Source organism: Lytechinus pictus, chromosome 3, assembly GCF_037042905.1.
Source record: "Lytechinus pictus isolate F3 Inbred chromosome 3, Lp3.0, whole genome shotgun sequence".
NCBI lineage: Eukaryota > Metazoa > Echinodermata > Echinoidea > Temnopleuroida > Toxopneustidae > Lytechinus > Lytechinus pictus.
The window spans coordinates 10638580-10654227 of NC_087247.1; the positions used below are offsets into that span (position 1 = coordinate 10638580).

Consider the following 15648-nt stretch of genomic DNA (forward strand, 5'->3'; position numbering starts at 1 on the left):
CATCCAATGGTAACTTGCATGGAATCCTTGATTTTGATTGGCTGTTGATCAGCGTTACCATGGTACATTGTAGTTACAATTGGATGGCAAAGTTACCATAATAGTTACTTTTATGCAACGGGGCCACGAACGGAGCTGGCCATTCCTCTACATGTATGTCACCTACCTGCGAGAGTTCATTATCATCCAGCTGTAGATCATTCTCTCGGATCATCTTGATAACCTGTTTATGCAGCATCACAGGAGGCATCCCTTCACCCTTCAAACGCTTCACCTGCTCCTGCAGGAGCTGCTCAAGTCTCTGTGAGTGAATCAAAGGCATTTATAATCATAAATATCAATAAACTGGCCTCTAAATATAGTTTCCAAACACATGTACATGTACCTTTCAAGCATTACAAAAAAATCTCCTTCTTGAATGATTTTCACTAAAATACTTTACATCATACTATATCTTATTTCAATAAATTTTTATCATTATTTACATTTATAATATAATGATTCCATTTTGTAAGGTTTCTAAAAATATTTCTTCAATATCAGGATTACAACACCATACTCAGAACAATGTACATCAATCAATTAACTTCCACACTTTATATTCTGATTTGCAAAAAGACTTCATATCACATTATACTTACCAAATAACTATACGGGATCATCTGACCAAATATGGGTTGACCTTTGATCTTCTCACTGTTAAGAGCAAGAAAATGCACATAAAAAAGAAAAGTAATGACTGATATCAATCAAAATACATGTAGTAGAGGAAATTACAACAGTTTTTAATATGACATGAAGTATAATCCAGCTCCTATAACATTCAGTCAAATTTGACAAGTACTTGTAGTAGTCAGGTGGTAATCTTTTTTTTTTTTTTTTAATAGTTTAGTGTGAAAGGGGCCGGGGAGCCGTTTCACAAAGCTGTTTGTTAAGAGCGACTTTAAGAACGACTTGGGCCTGTTGCATAAAACTTTTTACCTGAGAAAACTCTGGTAAAACTGAAAACTAAGGTTAGTCTGATTTCTGCCATTCACTTTAACACAGGGCAAAGACTCCGGTAAAAACAACCTGAGTTTTCTCAGGTAAAAAGTTTTCTGCAACGGGTGGTGAACCTTTCTTACGCGCTCAATCGTTGTCAATGATCATTTTGGTGTATACCATTTACTACAAGAAAGGAACATCAGTTGTTGTTAAAGTTGCTCAGATTGACTTACGAACAGCTTTATGAAACACCCAACTGGTAATGATAACAAAAAATCAAGGAAAAAAAAATCACTGAAATTTCATGCTTTCAAATCAGTGAATATTATACGGCTAAGTGATGGTTGACCAAAGAATATTGTTGTGGAAAAGATCATTCTTGCTTCGAAGCAACTCGGCAATAAAATGAGACCTGCTAATCCCAAACCAACGATAAATTGCCAGGGAAGGTTCTCTGGAAATAGCCCAAACAGTAATTTGGTCTTCCATAAGTAAAATGAGCTTTTCTGAAAGAATAATTCTTATTCATACAGTCAAATTTTGAAATGTCATTTGAATATAAGATGAGTTACAAGATTATTACTTCTTACACCCCTTTTTCTACTGACTGCTTGGAAGTTTAGCTGAGATTGCACAGTGTGCACATATAATGCTTAAGTGAACCCTGAACTTCGAACCTTGTTATCTCCTTGAAGCTCTAACCAAATTTCTTCTACGTTCACTTAGATGTAGATACTATACATTATTGATCAATTTTGACAAGTTATACATGTATATTATTTTAATAATAAATAATAATAATAATAATGGTGAGGTCTTATTGAGAGCACACACCATCCAGAGACACTCATGGCGCTAGCCCAGCGACAGTTAATTCGGATACATATTATATACATATAAACAACTACAAACATAAATGTAAATGAAGTCAACAAAAGAGATCTTAAGTTACTTCAAGTACAGTTTTGCATCACCCACCGGAATTCCTAGATACATCCTGGTGAGGCCTGGTGCCCTCCTGCTTGCTGCTCCCTTCACCGTTACAGCTTAGGATGCGCTTGTTCAAGCTCAACAAAAATCTCAAAATTCATTTTCAGTGACTGTTGTTTATTGGGTGGCAGGTCACATTCAGTTGAGGCTAGAAGTTTACATACACCCAGGAAATTTAAAGAAAAGTTGACACTTGCCAAGCATCATAAAATTTACTACATCCTATAAAATATTTGTGCTATCTTGACAAAGTTGATATTAAACAAATGAGTATGTCATGCCCCTTCATCACATTGCTTTGTCATCAGGAGCTGAAAAATATTTAGGTGTCATTTGTTCTTCGAAAAATCTTTATATTTTAGACAAATTAAAACTAAAAACTTGACAAAACATTTCGCATTTGTGCTAATTACTTCTCAACACAGACATTTCAGATTACACTTTTTTGTTCAGTGGTGATACAGGTACATGTATATCATGATAGAAAATGTAATATAAATCAAAGATTTGACATTCATATATTTCTATGAAACGATGTTTGAAAATATATCAACAAGCAATAGAATACATTTGGCACGAATATTACTCTTTTTTCTTCAAAGAAAATACCACCAGAAATATACTTTAATCCAAACGGCATCCCAGTTATGTGAAAGAGAGATTATGTGAAATATGCTCTTTGATTTGATACCAAATTTGTCATGGTAGTATATATATTTTTGAAGATATAGTAAATTTTACGATGTTTGGCAAGAGAACAAATTTCACTGAATTCCATGGGTGTATGCAAACTTTTGGCCTCAACTGTATGTTCTTGATAACAGAATCAAACGGCCCATGAGAAATTGCCCATGAACTTACTTCAGGATGACGTCTTCAATCATCCCCTTGAGTCTTTGGATGTCGCCCGTCTCAGTCACGGCAGAGAGATCGATGTAACCCTTGATGGCAGGAAAGCCAGGTGACCTGCACACGTCTAAGACTCTCATCTGCATATCGGTGATGAAGTCTTCTGCATGGTCTGATGATAAAAACAAAAACACACATAACAGTGTAGAAAACCAGGGTTCCAAGGTTTTCAAGAAAACAAATTTCCTGATTTTTCCCTGACGAAGTTTAATGTTTAAGAATTCCCTGATAATTATTTAAACCCATTCCCAGTTTCGCATGTTTTCTTAGTTGTTGCAGTGAACTACATGCATTTTCAGTATAAAAACAATAATGTACATGTAAAACTAATTAGAACCACCATAAGCAGTCATTCAATGGATGTTGTTTTGATATGCAACAAAATAGAACAGAGTCTGACTGACTACCGTGCTTTCGACTTTTGGGCTGATCAAAATTCTCTGATTTTTCCCTCATTTGAGGCATTTTCCCCTGATTTGAGGTATTTTTAAATCAAATTCCCTGATTTTGCCCTGACTGGAAAAAAGTAAAAATAAGTTTCCCTGATTTCCCTGAAGGGCTGGGAACCCTGAGAACAATCACCAGACTTAAAAATACTTCAAAGTTCCATGGAGAAAGAAATGCCAAGTCTCATTCAGATATTGAATTGAATTGAATTGAATTGAGATATGATGCTATAAAGCAATTCTTTTCATGGTGCTCATACATGTACATGGTGAGACACCACACCACATGTGCTTATAAATTCGCAAATAGAGGTTCAAATTTGGGTGTACAATCCAACATGGTGAGACAGAGCCGCACCACATAGGCTAACAAATACCATTTGCAAATTTTCAAGTCTTTTTTTATTAAATGGTTCAAGATAATGGAAAAATTAGGGCTAAACTTTGGTTTTCTTTTTTTTTTTGGGGGGGAAGACACTGTATAAAATACCTTTAGGGATCTTGTCTTTGTGTGTACCCACTACAATAACTGGACATGATGGGGCTAGGGCCTGGATGGTCAGTAACCACGGACGCAGGGTCGTTATCTCGTCGGGTCCTCTGCTTATGTCGTACACCACCTATTGAAACAAAAACCCAGTCGTTGCAGAGAGAAATAATTCCGGGAGAGATTCTTTTAAATCAAGGTGAAATATTAAATACTATTATTACTCCCATCTTTTAAAGACGTTAAACGATGGGAGTTGCTGCTACTCTGTTTGGTTTAAGGGATACAGCTACGTCATTCTAGCACTGTCCAGTGGCCGCCGGGGCCATGATCATTTTGGCAAAACAAATTTTTAATGTATTTCTGTTTCAGATTTCTTTTTTAAACAATAAATAAATAATGGATATTATCATACAGTTGTACAATATGTCATACATCACATGTTTAAAAAAAAACCAAGTAATTGAAGAGAGCAATAACTTCGAGAAAACGTATTTCTAATTGCTGTGATCAATTATCATACAGTTGGAGAGTATATCATAATTTATTAAAACCAATAATGATGATGATGCTGTTGTGTAAAAAAGAGAACATCGTAGACCATAACCCACTCTTAACCCTTCACCAAACGAAGGAGATTCTTGAGTGCAACCTCCCTGACAAGTCTATGCATCATCTGTAGCTAGGGTACTACTGACAAGTGAGATGGCAGAGGATATCCCAGATGCTAGAAACACCCCTTGTGTTTCTGACCAGAAACAGGAATATGCTAGGTGGTTTCTTGACCATGGCATTGTAGGAAACTGCGTTTTTATTGATTAAACCGGGTACAATATCTGAAACAGGCATCATTATCTGGACCAGACATAAACGTGGGAGAGCTTCAGGAAGAGCTATGGCTAGGAGTATGGTTCATGGCTAGTTGTAAGGTCACCTTCACATTTTCTGCTCTTGGCCTCGTCCACCACAGGACCGCATTCAGAACATTGAAAAGAGAGAACCTTGAGGAACTCCTCGCCGAGAACATCGCTGGATATGACCAGCTTCTTCCGGGTAACAAACTTGTCTATCTGATCTATGACTACGCAAGACCTCATGTCCGCATCAAGCTATCCGAAGGAACCGACCCCATCATCCAGACGAGGCTTCTCCCTCCCTATTCTCCTTTCCTCAACATGACGGAAATGGCTCATTCTGCCTTCAAGGCTGCTGTAAAAGAGGACCCTGGCTCAGCCAGCGAGGAAGCTCCGTTTCTGGGACAGGCAGGCAGCTCAGGATGCAGGGGTAAACCTCCAGCAATGGCGTTGTGATATCCAAAGAGAGGCTGCTCTCCAGAACCTTGTTGCCATTTCACCAGGAAAGTGTACGCAATGGTACAACCACTCCCAGATGTACATGTCATGGTCTCTGGCTCGTCACATAATCATGTTAACCAGGGCCTGCTGGGAAAACAGTTTTCGGAACTGAAGTGGCTACCCTGGGTAAAATATGACGTGATTATCATTATTATGAATGATAGAAAGAACAGGAACACTTTTTCATCAAAAGACATTTAAGTGCAACTCTGATGAAACTAGACGGGGAAATCCTAGAATATAAACGTAAGGTATTAAGCACTATATAAATGTAACTATTATTAATAATAATGAGTACAAATCGTACAGTACCAATTTACACGCAAAGAATGAGAAATGGGTAAATACATGTAGTACAATCAAGGATCCAGTAATTTTGGGTCTCAAATGAGACACGACAAGACACCAATACCGAGACAGAAACAATGCAACACATGTCAGAGAGCGATAGAGAGACACTCGTGCCCAGAATCAGCCGAGACGATGACGAGACACACTATCACTGTCTCAAGACATATCTCAAGAAACTCAACACTAATTACCACCTACTAGTAACAAGATACGTTCATTTCAAATTTAAGTTCATTCATAGAAGAATTGCAACCAATGATTTTTTGTTCCGCATTGGTGTTAAAAATTCACCTAGATGTAATTTTTGTCAGTACGAAAGACAAGATCTTATCCACCTGTTTTTTCTGTTGTCCAGTTGTTGAAATATTGTGGAATGAAGTAACAAATGGTTAGTCAATTTAAACATTCTTACTTTGCCGTTTTCTGTTTTGGATACTTGTTTTGGAGTCAAAAGAAAAAATAGTCTTATCAATACAGTAATATTTTATGCAAAATTCTTTATTTATAAACAAAAATATAATGAAAAACTGCTGGTCTTCAAACACTTTCAAAATGATATTTCTTTAGAAAAAGTAGAGCGAGCAATCGCAGTAAACACAAGGCAAACCTTTAGTTCACCTTGATAAATGGAATCCATTGAACAAGTCTCAAGATGTTCTTGCTAAATCATTACACATTTTCTACTAATGTATATGATTTATCATATTGCTACTATTATTTATGTATATTGTGATTTGATTTTGAAGCAACAAAATCTTTAATAAAAAAAGGCCCGCCCAGTCTCTTGTTCCTTCTTCTGCTCCACCGTTGGAGCCGCTTAAGAAGAAGAAGAAATCCGTGGCCGTAAGCCCCGTTCCACCGGGCGGTCCGCCTTCTAATTCTTCTGCTGATGGCCAGGCCTCACAACTACTTAACTTGCTTCAGAGCGCCTTCGAGCACTGCGGGTTATTACTCCCAGGCTCACCTGCTTCAGCCGACGGTACTACCAACCGAGCGGATCAAGCAGACATCGACCATCCGACACCTCGAGGCGCCTCTAGCGATTCTTACGAAAAAAAGAGAGTATCTTGGGGCCACGAAAGAAGCGTTCATCTCGTTGCAGTCCCCGTCAGGATTTCATTCTGGGCATCCTTCAACCACATTGCACAATTTCTACTACAACTTGTGTAGTGACCCGAGAAGAAGACTGGTCTCTCAACGATCAACATGAAATTCAAACTTTTTGCTAGAATGAGTTTAGGTGATCACTCGTTTTTAGCACGTACAACCACATCACACCACTCCCTACAATTCAACGGCCCACATACATGTATATGGAATACCATAACAGGGGCCCGTTGCAGAAAGAGTTGCAATCAAACGCAACTCTAAAAATCATGCGCAACTTGATTTTCAACCAATCAACAGCGCGCATTTGGGACTTGCGATTGATTTTTTTACTTGTGTTTAAACGCAACTCTTTCTGAAGACCTTAAAGAATGCTCAACAGCTACCCAATTTAAAAGAAAACTATGAGATTTACATATTCATAAATATAAAAATTTAACCTTAAGCGGTTCCTCCTTGTAATATTACAGTTAATTGTTTGTTATTTGTTTAACTGGTAATTGTCTTGTGATTTAGCCCATGTTGTATAAGTTGTACAAAATATTGATTTCATATACAATGTAATTATTTCTCATTGTATGTTTACCGTATTTTCCGGTATATAAACCGCGGCCGTGTATAAACCGCACCCCCAATTTTTGACTCTTGGAAAAAAAAAAAAAATTGAGGAAACCAGAAATAGTGAAATCTGTGTAATATTCTATATATTTGAAGGAATATCTTCATGCATTCTCCGTGATACTGAAGCAATAAAATATACGAAAAGATATTATTTGTTCGATGCAAAGTGTTTTCACTTCGACAATTTTGACGCAATTATCTCGCTCATGCAATACACAGCGATAATGCCTGTGCGTGGTGCCGAGTCTAGACTACAGGCTGCTGCCGGCTGCCCCGGCGGCTTCCCCGAGCTCTGCCTCTGGTGCGTCCAAAGTGATTCGTCCTGACGTATGAATTTTGCATAAATACTCATAAAACAGACTTATTACCTGTTGACGACGAATTGGGATTGTGTTTACTTAAGTAACTCAACACCATCACATGACTAAATAATTTGAGAACGGACTGTTGGCCGAGCGAGACGAGCAGTCACGTCGGCTTTTAACTTTTTTTTTCCTGAGCATACATGGAGGGTGCGCATGCGCGTTGCGTTATATCCTGACGCCACCTCGCTCGTGAGGAGTCGCCGCAGCCAGGGGGGGGGGGGGTGGGAAGGGACGATCGGGCATTGCATCTTGCATTGATATTTAGTTGTTGTTTTTTTAATGAGAAAAATGATGTGATGTGGATGAAATACAATTTTTTTAAATGTTTTGTTGTCTTCTTGATATAGTTTTGTTAATGATATCGTATATTATTATTTTGTAAGGAACATTGAATATTTACATATATTTATTTCAAGGGACGATCGGGCATTGCATCTTGCAGTGATATTTAGTTGGTTTTTTTTAATGAGAAAAATGATGTGATGTGGATGAAATATATTTTTTTTAATTGTTTTGTTGTCTTCTTGATATAGTTTTGTTAATGATATCGTATATTATTATTTTGTAAGGAACATTGAATATTTACATATATTTATTTCATATGGGGTATTAAGATTATTCTTTCTTGGAGAATTGGTGGCCCTAAAAAGGGCCCGCCCATATAAATGGGCAAGAGGATTTAAAATCCTAGGAACTCCTCGTCGGATGAAGAAGCGTTGAAGATGTCAAGCAACCTCTCGTCGTTGTAAATGAGGTCGGCATCATCATCGCTGGAGGACTCGGAGTCACCGGCGTCATCGCGTTGGAAATTCTCCGTCTTCTCCTCGATTTCACCAGGAAGCTTCTGGGCGATGTGGGTGCGCCGCCTAACTGACAAGTTGTGACGTCGCATGAAACGATAGGCCCAGGAAGTGCTGGAGGTGAAGTCTCTGGCTCCGATGGTCTGGGCAATCTTCTTTGCTTCAATGCGGAGTGTTAGTGTTGATACCGCAAGGCCCGCCATCCTCTTCTCTCGCACAAAACCGAGCAGCCTTTCTTCCAACTCTGGCCACTGCGCCGACTTGCCCCTCATAGCTTTCTTCTTCTTTGGCATGGACTCGATGGTAGGCTTGTTGGTTTTCCATCTTCGAATCACAGATTCGTCGACTCCGAAGTGACGACCAGCTGCTCGATTGCCAAACTCCTCAGCGAACCTGCAGACAGAGAGCTTGAAGGCGGCGGTAAATGCTCTTCTAGGCATGATGATGATTTTGATCGACGTTGAAGTTGAAGATAGCAGACTCTGATACGATGTGGATACCTCGAACTAGATAGAACGAATGGTTGCCTTCATCTCAAACTGTCTCTTTTTTATACATTTGAAGTATCATAACTCATTAACAGAAGATAATTAATAGACAAAAGACGTACCCGGATTAGCAGAGATACTCCTTTCATTAAAGTTATTAATCTATAACGGTGTGACGTCATGTTACGTAATCTCATTACTTCTAGATTAGGACGGCCATTGTTCAGTAATGAGGTTGTTTACCAAGTTGCGTAATGTTACGTAATCTCATTACTGGCAGATATAGCCTTTGTAAGTAATGTAAGAGTGCATTGATGAAAATATCAATTTTGTAATGAATTTGAGTTTTTGGCAAAAAGAAGCTGCTGAAAACTGCTTATCTAATAAAAGAGAGCCAATGGAGTAAATTATAAAGTCAAAAAGGGGCCTAAGCTTTCGATCCTAGCAGAATCTTCGTCGGAGGCAAAATGACAAACATATAAAGTGGAACAACCATAATATAGACCACAAACAAGCTACAGCAACACTAGAAACAAGGAGACAAAAGGGGCATTAGTGAGTAGAGAAGACCAATCAGGTTAGTGAAGGGGATGAAAGAAAAGGAGTAGGCAGACACAAAGGGAAGTTAGTGTAAGTAAGGACAGTAAAAGACCTCAAGCCAAGAGGGATTAAAATAATGAGGCAGGCAACATCAAACAGGATCTGGAACAAAACAGTGATAATGGGATGAAAAACAAGAGAATTAGTGAGAGGTGGGTCAAACAGGTTACAAAGAAAGGCTTAATAAACTGGTGCATAAGAGTGGGAAAAAAAAAAAAAAAAAAAAAAAAAAGGAAGAAAAAGAATGGGGAACAACTGATAATGTGCAAAAGACATATAAGTATATATGATAAAGCATTAAACAAACTAAGAGAAGAAGGTAAGTGTAAATATGTATCTATAAGTGATATGTATATAAATATATCCAAAAAAGAAATGTATATGAAAAAATATATAAATATATACACATATGTTGTAACTGATATGGTAATCCGCTAGGTGTGACGTAAGACTATAAAGTAGGAAAGAAAGAAAGAAAAAAAAAAAAAAAAAAAAAAAAAAAAAAAAAAAAAAAAAAAAACAACAACTGTATATGTGAAAAAGAGGAAGCAAATTGCCTAAAAAGGTAAAAGCAAATATAGAAGAGAGGGGGTGTATTATGAAGAAACCATAGTATACATGTAAATAAGCAAATGTGGTAAATCTAAAAGAGGTGAGTGGAGAAAAAACAAATATATATATATATATATAATAATTATTATATCGCCTGAATAAGGAAGGAAAAATGGGAGGAAAGTAGAGTAAGAAACTATAATGTAACTATTTAAAAGAGCTGAGGGGAAAAATTATATGTATATATAAATTGAAGGTGGATAGGAAAGAAAAATCAGTCGTTCCCCTCTTGGATGTTCAGGCCATGAGGTTGGGTGGTGCAAAGTCGTCTCATCCAGAGCTTCTCCCTGCTAGTACGGACTGAGTCAGGACGGGTACCTAAAGATTCGATGCCCTGTAGCATCATGTCAGTGATGGAGTGGTTGGGGAGGTTAAAATGGCGGCCAACTGGAGTGTCCAGCTTTGCTGTGTTGACGGTGGATCTGTGCCCGTAGAATCGTTTCTTGAGTGTGGTTTTGGTTTCCCCTATGTATTGTACCCTACAAACTCTGCAAGTGATGAGATATACAACATTAGTGGTAGTGCATGTGATGTTTCCCTTGATTTGGTGAGACAGGCTGGTAGAGTTGCTGGTGAAAGTATCGCCCTCGTGAAGGTGTATTTCACATATGATGCACCTGTTGCTGGTGCATTTGAAGGTGCCATGCTGTATGGGAGAAGAATGGTTAGTGAGGGAGGGCACTTCAGCACGAACAATGAGGTCCCTGAGATTCGGTGGGCGTCGGTATGCTAGAAGGGGAGTATCGGGAACGGCCTGTTGGAGACGATCAGAAGTGTGTAAAATGTGGTGGTTATCAAACAGGATTTTGCGGAGAGGGGGTAGATTGGGATGGAAGGTGGTCACAAGCGGTATTCTGTCGGTGGTCTCCTTGTCACTTTTTGGTTTGAGAACTTCAGATCTGGGGAGAGAACGAACTTTGTTAATTGCCAGTTGGCACAGATCCACCGTCAACACAGCAAAGCTGGACACTCCAGTTGGCCGCCATTTTAACCTCCCCAACCACTCCATCACTGACATGATGCTACAGGGCATCGAATCTTTAGGTACCCGTCCTGACTCAGTCCGTACTAGCAGGGAGAAGCTCTGGATGAGACGACTTCGCACCACCCAACCTCATGGCCTGAACATCCAAGAGGGGAACGACTGATTTTTCTTTCCTATCCACCTTCAATTTATATATACATATAATTTTTCCCCTCAGCTCTTTTAAATAGTTACATTATAGTTTCTTACTCTACTTTCCTCCCATATCTCATACAAGCTCAGCTCCAATTTTTCCTTCCTTATTCAGGCGATATAATAATTATTATATATATATATATATATTTGTTTTTTCTCCACTCACCTCTTTTAGATTTACCACATTTGCTTATTTACATGTATACTATGGTTTCTTCATAATACACCCCCTCTCTTCTATATTTGCTTTTACCTTTTTAGGCAATTTGCTTCCTCTTTTTCACATATACAGTTGTTTTTTTTTTTTTTTTTTTTTTTTTTTTTTTTTTTTTTTCTTTCTTTCTTTCCTACTTTATAGTCTTACGTCACACCTAGCGGATTACCATATCAGTTACAACATATGTGTATATATTTATATATTTTTTCATATACATTTCTTTTTTGGATATATTTATATACATATCACTTATAGATACATATTTACACTTACCTTCTTCTCTTAGTTTGTTTAATGCTTTATCATATATACTTATATGTCTTTTGCACATTATCAGTTGTTCCCCATTCTTTTTCTTCCTTTTTTTTTTTTTTTTTTTTTTTTTTCCCACTCTTATGCACCAGTTTATTAAGCCTTTCTTTGTAACCTGTTTGACCCACCTCTCACTAATTCTCTTGTTTTTCATCCCATTATCACTGTTTTGTTCCAGATCCTGTTTGATGTTGCCTGCCTCATTATTTTAATCCCTCTTGGCTTGAGGTCTTTTACTGTCCTTACTTACACTAACTTCCCTTTGTGTCTGCCTACTCCTTTTCTTTCATCCCCTTCACTAACCTGATTGGTCTTCTCTACTCACTAATGCCCCTTTTGTCTCCTTGTTTCTAGTGTTGCTGTAGCTTGTTTGTGGTCTATATTATGGTTGTTCCACTTTATATGTTTGTCATTTTGCCTCCGACGAAGATTCTGCTAGGATCGAAAGCTTAGGCCCCTTTTTGACTTTATAATTTACTCCATTGGCTCTCTTTTATTAGATAAGCAGTTTTCAGCAGCTTCTTTTTGCCAAAAACTCAAATTCATTACAAAATTGATATTTTCATCAATGCACTCTTACATTTGTGATAAAAATGTAAATGACATATTATTTATGCTCGAATTATTACATATACCAGTTTATGCTAGCAATAATAATAATAATATAATTGTTCTCAATTATTTCTATATCCAATTCGAGTCGACGTTGTTCATATGAAATCAATATTTTAACGATACTTCAAATTAAAAAATCACTCAAATTCAATGTAAAATTATATTTTCATTAATGCACGAAGAAAATATAAATCTTATCAACTGCAGATAAGGCCTAAAATCATTGCTTCCTTGACTTCATTGGCGACGTTCTCCATTGCTGCAAATGCAATCAATACCGGTAGATGGCGCTTCAACACGTACAGTCTTCAAGTTTAGTTAGCTGCACATTAGAAAGGCCTCGAGCAAGATTTCTGTATCTTTCTGTGATTTTTCTTATTTTTGGTTTTGAAAAGCGATAGTAGGCAACTTCAAAATTTAGTGCCCTACTGTCCAGTATTAGAGGTATGACATTAGCTGTCAATTACACTAGCAGATCGGTCAAACAGATGAGGGAAAAATCTTAACTACGTCTACGGCACTGCGCGACGCTCCACCTTCAGTTTCCCTGTATGTCGCTAGGCTGCGGTGCGCCCAGCGCCGGCCAGCCATGCCAGCAGGCGCTACCGAGGAGCGCTCAGCGAACATGGATTGGCCGTCCCGCGAACGCCACGACAAAAATCATTAAATTATGAAAAGAGAAAGACAGAGATGATGTAAAGTGAGTTTTATTTCATTCTTTTTACAAGTCCACGTTTCAAACATGTCACACATTCATTATATATGCTAAATTTTCGTCAAGTCAATCAAGTTTCTGAGGTCTGATTTCTCTGTGTTCGTGTATAAACCGCACCCCCCATTTTCGAGGTTTTCCCCGACGGAAAAAGGTGCGGTTAATACACCGGAAAATACGGTACTTGCTTAATTTATATAGATTTTTATGCCCCGTTTGGGCCTCTAGTGATAGGCTCGGTGCTTTATTTTACCAGCAGAGTATGTATGTATCAATGATCAATTTAAATGTATATATTGTAAACATGTATTTTTCTTGTTTTTACACGAGGGTAGAATAAATGAAATGAATGAATTTGATCATTAATGTGTGACTTACCAAGAAGAGCGCTCTGCCTGTCAAGAAGCATGGATGAGTGCTGTAAAAATCTTCCTGGCCAGCAAAGTCCCAGGTACTAAGACAGAAGTCCTTCTTACGAATCTGGATGCTGCAAGAAATGTAGAAAATACAAGCAAAAGACAATTTTGATCATTTAGGTCAAGATTCAAGATTGATTTCATTCCCCTCAGATAAGATACATGTTATACAAATCAGGTGTATACATGCAGTATAATTACAAATCCACACATACAATGCAGAATATCTGTCGAGCACTTTATCAGAGACATCATGCTGATAAATAAACGTGGAATATCATTATCCTTATTTTCATCACAAATTTACTTATAAAGATCCCCATTTTCGCCTTATCTTTCATTCATCAAGCACATTCATATATTAAATCAGGTAAATGATTATGTCTAATGATAATAATTTTATGAATATAAAATAATAAGCAATATTCATGTTCACACAATACATCATTTTAGTTTGCTTCATGTGAAGAGACAGCCAAAAAAAAGAAGAAGAGATTCTTGCCATCAAAATTTCTCTACAATTATCCCTGCAAGGGTTAAAAAAAAACTGTATTATTTCTTAGGAAAAATCTTTGATACTACTATAGTGGGCGCGTCGTGGTCTAGTGGTTCTGACTCTCGCCTTTCAAACAGAGGGTCGTGGGTTCGAATCCTAGCCATTGCGTGTTTTCCTTCAGCAAGAAATTTATCCACACTATGCTGCACTCGACCCAGGTGAGGTAAATGGGTACCGGCAGGAAGTAATTCCTCAAAAAGCTGTGCGCACCAGAATCGGTAGACTAGCTTAGCCGGGGTAATATAGGAGCGCCTTGAGCACCTAGCAAGGTGGATACGTGCGCTATACAAATCCTATATTATTATTATTATTATTATAGAAGTAGAGTAATCTTTTTTACTTACACCCACTCTTTGACGACGACCCCAACTGTGGCAACGTTGTCACCCTTCTTTTCAAACTTCTGTCCCTGAAGCCGAGCCAAGAGGGTAGATTTCCCGCGACCCCCGTAACCCACAACCATCAGCTTCATACGATTGTACGCTTCAGCCTGTAGACAAGAGGGTGCAACAAGCCTATTCAATCAAACTTGTGTTTACATTTTATCCATGAAATGGAAACTAGCATCTTTCACATGTAATCGTGCAAAACATAACCAGAGACAATATGCTGCATGGATTTTAATAGACATACCGCAATGATGAAATCTACATAAATTATAACAGAAAAAAACATACTAGTACATGAAATGATGGAGAATATGCCTTCAATTGTGAGTAAAGTTCTGGGAAAAATTTGGGAGAATATTTTACAAAAGACACGATGTTATGTCAAGTTTTTTTCTCATCCAGTCAAATTTGATGAAATTATTTTTACAATCCGAACTCAGAAGTTCATAGCAAGTATTTACTCTGCTAGTCAAATACGATATTTCAGTATACCCTATTACAAAAGCTCATAACAAGACAAATAATTATACTTTTATACATTTCCTAGATAAAGATTAACGACATTAAATTTGTGGATTTCCATAGTGTATATTTATCAGACCAATCAAAGCTTTTTTAAGATGGGCCCAGGTATTTACTTTCTGATCGTGAATCAGTTTCAGGATAATAAAGAGGTTATAAAACAAGTGGAACGCCTCTGGCAGTCTCGTCTGCATTACGCAATTTAATATAGCAGCAGTGCTAACTTTGAAAACTACTATAAAATAATCATTCACAAAAACACCATTCATATAATGACATAATACCACGTTCATTGACCATAAATGACATTTGAACGGAGACTTAAGACTCTCAACTACACCCATGTCCACATTTCATTCACTCTATCCATAAACTTTCAAAGTTATGATGGCAGTTCAACAATTACCCCAACATGGCCTAAGTTTATTGACCTTAACTGACCTTTGACTTGGTTTTGTGACCTGAAACTCACAGGGGATGTTCAGTGATGCTTGATTACTCTTACATGTATATCCCAAGTTTTATGAACTAGATCCATAAACTTTCAGAGTTAGGATGGTAATTCAACAAATACCCCCAACACGGCCAAAGTTCATTGACCTTTAATGACCTTT

General features: G+C 37.7%; 1 protein-coding gene across 8 annotated transcripts in view; it reads right to left on the reverse strand.

Annotated features, from left to right (window-relative positions):
• Positions 1–15648, reverse strand: part of LOC129257844 (leucine-rich repeat serine/threonine-protein kinase 2-like) — a 126747-nt gene that overhangs the window by 46572 nt on the left and 64527 nt on the right. For all 8 annotated transcript variants that reach the window (XM_064096353.1, XM_064096361.1, XM_064096360.1 and 5 more), the window contains 6 exons: positions 14468–14613; positions 13530–13638; positions 3820–3949; positions 2836–2995; positions 642–696; positions 167–301 (listed from right to left, as the gene is read on the reverse strand). In XM_064096353.1, the coding sequence (XP_063952423.1) occupies positions 167–301; positions 642–696; positions 2836–2995; positions 3820–3949; positions 13530–13638; positions 14468–14613 (735 nt within the window). The remainder of the gene's footprint in view (positions 1–166; positions 302–641; positions 697–2835; positions 2996–3819; positions 3950–13529; positions 13639–14467; positions 14614–15648) is intronic.